General features: G+C 43.7%; 1 protein-coding gene across 2 annotated transcripts in view; it reads left to right on the forward strand.

Annotated features, from left to right (window-relative positions):
* The window catches only part of LOC121578203 (protein kinase C delta type), a 40,326-nt gene extending 35,721 nt beyond the window's left edge, over positions 1–4,605 (forward strand). For both annotated transcript variants that reach the window (XM_041892400.2, XM_041892401.2), the window contains exons 10-17: positions 387–511; positions 820–993; positions 2,676–2,767; positions 2,949–3,011; positions 3,156–3,294; positions 3,462–3,650; positions 4,082–4,210; positions 4,364–4,605. In XM_041892400.2, the coding sequence (XP_041748334.1) occupies positions 387–511; positions 820–993; positions 2,676–2,767; positions 2,949–3,011; positions 3,156–3,294; positions 3,462–3,650; positions 4,082–4,210; positions 4,364–4,522 (1,070 nt within the window). In that variant the 3' untranslated portion in view covers positions 4,523–4,605. The remainder of the gene's footprint in view (positions 1–386; positions 512–819; positions 994–2,675; positions 2,768–2,948; positions 3,012–3,155; positions 3,295–3,461; positions 3,651–4,081; positions 4,211–4,363) is intronic.
* The last annotated feature ends 1,395 nt before the right edge of the window (positions 4,606–6,000 follow it).

Raw genomic sequence — 6,000 nt, forward strand, 5'->3', positions numbered from 1 at the left:
TGAGAGCACATTATTCTGCATTATAAACTGGGTGGTTCTAGCCTTGAATGCTGATTGGCTGAAAACTGTGGTATATCAGACCTTATTCCAGGAAATGACCAAACATTTATTTTTACTGCTTTAATTATGTTGGTAACAAGTTTATAATAGTAATAAGGCTCCTCAGGGGTTTGTGATATATGGCCAATATACCACGGCTAAGGGCTGTATCCAGAACAGCCCTTAGCCGAGGTATATTGGCCATATACAACACCCCCTCAGGCCTTATTGCTTAAGTAAACCACACTTTTTGTTTTTTGTTATCTATCTTTTTTGTTGTTGTGTTTTTACATGTGTGAATGCATCTATTGACATTATGCCCCTCTCTTTGTGTGTGTGTTCAAAAGAAGCCAATGAGAACCTGTGGGAAGGTGGTAAGGTCCCTGCCCCCACCAGCATCGCTCCCAAGATCCACCTCACCATCGACAACTTTGTGTTCCACAAGGTGCTGGGCAAGGGCAGCTTTGGCAAGGTAATGTAGGCCCCAGTCCAACCACTCTGGTACATTTCCCGTCACACCACTGACACACATGCACACACACTAAATGGCCTTCACACAAGTGTCACATGCTAATACTGCTTTGTCCAAAAGGTTCCAAGGCACTCTTCAACTGCTGCAAACTAACCTACTTTAGTGGTTTAGTTAGTATGTTATTATCTATTGTCGGAGTAGCAATAGCAACCCAGTGGCCTGCTATAGTAGTTAGTTGTTCAACATGTGTTTTCTCTCTGTGGGAGTATGCGGCCTAACAGTATCACCTCTCCTGTCTGGCGCTCCAGGTCCTGCTGGCTGAGCTGAAGGGGCGAGGGGAATACTTTGCTGTGAAGGCCCTGAAGAAAGATGTGGTTCTGATGGATGATGATGTAGAGTGTACCTTGGTGGAGAAGAGAGTCCTGGCCCTGGCCTGGGACAACCCCTTCCTCACACACCTTTACTCCACCTTCCAGACTAGGGTGAGACCCCTTTATCTTTCATTATGAGAACAATTTTCCCTCAGACTGATTTGTGTCACTATACTTACAGTTGAAGTCAGAAGTTTACATACACTTAGGTTGGAGCCATTACAACTTGTTTTTCAACCACTCCACAAATTTCTTGTTAACAAACTATAGTTTTGGCAAGTCAGTTAGGACATCTACTTTGTGCATGACACAAGTAATTTTTCCAACAATTGTTTATAGACATATTATTTCACTTATAATTCACTGTATCACAATTTCAGTGGTTCAGAAGTGTACATACACTAAGTTGACTGTGCCTTTAAACAGCTTGGAAAATTCCAGAAAATGATGTCATGCCTTTAGAAGCTTCTGATAGGCTAATTGACATCATTTGAATCAATTGGAGGTGTACCTGTGATGGATTTCAAGGCCTACCTTCAAACTCAGTGCCTCTTTGCTTGACATCATGGGGAAATCAAAAGAAATCAGCCAAGCCCTCAGAAAAAACATTGTAGACCTCCACAAGTCTGGTTCATCCTTGGGAGCAATTTCCAAACGCCTGAAGGTACCACGTTCATCTGTACAAACAATAGTACGCAAGTATAAACACCATGGAACCACGCAGCTGTCATACCGTTCAGAAAGGCGATGCGTTCTGTCTCCTCAAGATTAACGTACTTTGGTGCGAAAAGTGCAAATCAATCCCAGAACAACAGCAAAGGACCTTGTGAAGATGCTGGAGGAAACGGGTACAAAGGTACCTATATCCACAATAAAACGAGTCCTATATCAACATAACCTGAAAGGCCGCTCAGCAAGGAAGAAGCCACTGCTCCAAAACCGCCATAAAAAAGCCAGACTACGGTTTGCAACTGCACATGGGGACAAAGATCGTACTTTTTGGAGAAATGTCCCTGGTCTGATGAAACAAAAATAGAACTGTTCGGCCATAATGACCATCGTTATGTTTGGAGAAAAAAGGGGGTTGCTTGCAAGCCGAAGAACACCATCCCAACCGTGAAGCACGGGGGTGGCAGAATCATGCTGTGGGGGTGAATTATGTGGATATATTGAAACAACATCTCAAGACATCAATCAGGAAGTTAAAGCTTGGTCGCAAATGGGTCTTCCAAATGGACAATGACCCCAAGCATACTTCCAAAGTTGTGGCAAAATGGCTTAAGGACAACAAAGTCAAGGTATTGGAGTGGCCATCACAAAGCCCTGAACGCAATCCTATTGAAAATGTGTGGACAGAACTGAAAAAGCGTGTACGAGCAAGGAGGCCTACAAAAATGACTCAGTTACACCAGCTCTGTCAGGAGGAATGGGCCAAAATTCACCCAACTTATTGTGGGAAGCTTGTGGAAGGCACCCGAAATGTTTGACCCAAGTTAAACAATTTAAAGGCAATGCTACCAAATACTAATTGAGTGTATGTAATCCTCTGACCCACTGGGAATGTGATGAAAGAAATAAAAGCTGAAATAAATCATTCTCTCTAATATTATTCTGACATTTCACATTCTTAAAATAAAGTGGTGTTCCTAACTGACATAAGACAGGGAATTTTTACTAGGATTAAATGTCAGGAATTGTGAAGAACTGAGTTTAAATGTATTTGGCTAAGGTGTATGTAAACTTCCGACAGTAGCTTAAATGATAGGATAATGTGCATGTGTGTGTTTTCGCAGGAACACCTGTTTTTCGTGATGGAGTACCTGAATGGAGGAGACCTGATGTTCCACATACAGGATAAGGGTCGCTTTGACCTCTACAGAGCCACGTGAGTGACAGACTACAGTGATATGTAGGCTCTATCTCACCATCCACCAGCCACTAAGTAGTTATGTTACTTTAAAACTCATCCAAGAGGGTTTCATAGCAGGTTAAGGGCAGACTGTAGGTCATTTCATAATGATGATACACACAGAAGTAATTTGGACTCTACCACTCTTCTCCCCCAGGTTCTACTCAGCAGAGATCGTAATTGGACTGCAGTTTCTCCATTCCAAAGGAATTATTTACAGGTGAGATCCATGAACTGCAATGGCCTGATCTGGTCGTGCACATGATTCACCCCTGTATTAGTGCTTAATAGTTGGACTTAATTCCCTTTAATTAGGGAGCTGATTTAACCCCTCTCCCCCCTGCCCTCCCCTTCCCTGCTACAGGGACCTGAAGCTGGACAATGTGATGCTGGACAGGGACGGCCACATTAAGATTGCTGACTTTGGAATGTGCAAGGAGAACATGTTTGGAGCGAATCGGGCCACCACTTTCTGTGGGACGCCGGACTACATCGCACCAGAGGTGTGTGTGACTGTCTACGTCTATGCGGGATAGGGTTTTGTAGGATTCTGTTTGTAAAGTAATTTACTCTCTGTCCTGTATTTGTTAGCCTATGTTTTGATCCTAACTGTAGATTACTCTTTACATAGTCCATGGGTCTCTCTGTCTGTCTGCCCGTCCATCCTCAGATCCTGCTGGGACAGAAGTACACCTTCTCCGTGGACTGGTGGTCGTTTGGGGTGCTGGTGTATGAGATGCTGATTGGCCAGTCGCCGTTCCAGGGTGATGACGAGGAAGAGCTGTTTGAGTCCATCAGGATGGACGTGCCTCACTACCCTGGCTGGATCACCAAGGAGGCCAAGGACCTGCTGGAGAAGGTGCGGCTGCTGCTCATCCTCTTCTCTCACATACATTTACACACTGACCTCCTTTTCACAATGTTGTATGTCTGTGACAGTGGATGGCAGATGGGGGTCCACTAGTAAACATTGTAATCAGTCTTGCAATCTCCCCTGACTTTCATCAACACTAACCATGCACACACAGACATTCACCCATAGTCACACCCAGACATACAGAGAAAGACAGGCATCAGAATGTCACAACGTTGCCCGTGAATAAAATGTTATTTTTCCTTACATATGCAAGCAATGTTTCCACACCCATTTTACCTTGCTATTACAACATATCCCTCTCGACCACTCCCATTTACACACTCACAAGCTCATGCTCTGCACACACACACACCTTACATCTCAGATGGATGCCTGTTCCTAAGCTCTTGTGCGTCTCTGTGCTCGATCCCCAGCTGTTTGAACGAGACCCCAGTCACAGACTAGGGGTGGTGGGGAACATCCATGGACACTCCTTCTTCAAGACCCTCAATTGGCCTGCCCTGGAGAAGAGAGAGGTGGAACCCCCCTTCAAACCTAAAGTGGTAAGATCTGGTTCTCTGAATTATGATGTGGATAGTGAAACTCACACACTGATTTGATTTGTTTACACCATATGAATTACTTATTTGGAGTTGTGGTGTGATTGTTTCTATTGGTAACTGGTTGAACTGACATCCCTTCTCTGCCAAGCACAGAAAGCCCCGAATGACTGCAGCAACTTTGACCGGGAGTTCCTGCGTGAGAAGCCCCGCCTGTCCCACACAGACAAGAACCTGATTGACTCTATGGACCAGGCTGTCTTTGCAGGCTTCTCTTTCATCAACCCCAAGATGGAATGCATTATGGACAGTTGAAGGCACAACATAATTCCTCCATCTCTCCATTATAAACATATAAACACACACGGAAGGAAGGAAGGAAGGAAGGAAGGAAGGAAGGAAGGAAGGAAGGAAGGAAGGAAGGAAGGAAGGAAGGAAGGAAGGAAGGAAGGAAGGAAGGAAGGAAGGAAGGAAGGAAGGAAGGAAGGAGAGACTAGTGTAGCATTTATCACTGTGGTGGGTCCAATCAAAAGTGATGTATTTTCTTTCCTTGTGATCAAACCTAGAATCAATATCAATCAGTCCAGGTACTGTACTTTATCCCCCAATAGCACTTGCACACTCCATAGCTCAGACTGTTGTTTAATATTTTGCATGCTGGGAAGTCAGGGATCAAATGTGGCTCTATTATCACACACATGTGTGCCCTACCTACTGTATGTCACTCTTTCCTGTCCTGATCATTCACATGGTATTTTATAGTATGTGTGCGTGCGTGTGTGTGTCTGTGTGTGTCAGCACTTGCTGTGCATAAATGCATAAATGAATGTGTCTTTGTGAGTGACAGCATGAATGTCTAGTATTTCCCCCTAGCTATAGCAGTTACTCTGATTTGGAGTCACTTTCTGGTGCCAGTTATGAATTGTCTATAATGAAAAGAAAGTTTGTACTTTTTCAGGTGCAAATTGAAAGGGTGCTGCAGATAAAAACTTGTTGTAGAATACCCAAGAAACAGGACCAGTAGAGAACTCACAGATTTATGCAGGCATGGACAGTCTCACTCCCCTCTCACTGTGTGGATTTATCTGCCCATCCACATGGTATAAAACTAAGGGTTTGCAACCAGTACGGCAGCTTTCCTACTTTCCTGAACCAACTGCAGCTACTCTGATTCAGACCTGACTGAGTGGGACATCTTACTGAAGGGAGTAAATTTAACGGTACTATACGGTGATTTGTTTTGAAGGATATGGGTGTGTTGGGGGTATTCCTTTAGTAAAATGATGGATAATTGGGTCTTGTGTTACTTGGGCACGTGCCCCCTCAGATGTTAAATTAATTACTAAACATTATTTTTAAGCCCACATTTTATCATAATTATTTATAAAAATATCTGTCAGCTGTATGTTGCGGAGGGGCCACACAGACTGGACCAGTAAGTGGTTCCTTCCAAGGTGCATCGTGGAGCCAACAAATGCGCGCAGACAGTATTGTCAGTGGAGGAGGTGAGTGTCGTGTGAAACACAGAGTTTGTATTGATTTTAACTGCCGGTTATGGGCAGGTCTCGCAGGAGGTATGTTTGAAAATAAATTTGATCAAGCTATATAGCCTATTGATTCATTCTTGATAAGTACATAAAACCAAAATGTTTTGTTTCTCTGTAATACTAGCCACCTAGCAGTTTTCTGAAGTTGACTTTAGCTAGCCAGCCACAGTGCCCTTCATAATAATTGGGACAGTGAAGCATATTTTCTTCTTTTGGCTCTATACGCTAAACACTTCTACATGAATG

Source organism: Coregonus clupeaformis, chromosome 12 (assembly GCF_020615455.1).
Source record: "Coregonus clupeaformis isolate EN_2021a chromosome 12, ASM2061545v1, whole genome shotgun sequence".
Lineage (NCBI taxonomy): Eukaryota > Metazoa > Chordata > Actinopteri > Salmoniformes > Salmonidae > Coregonus > Coregonus clupeaformis.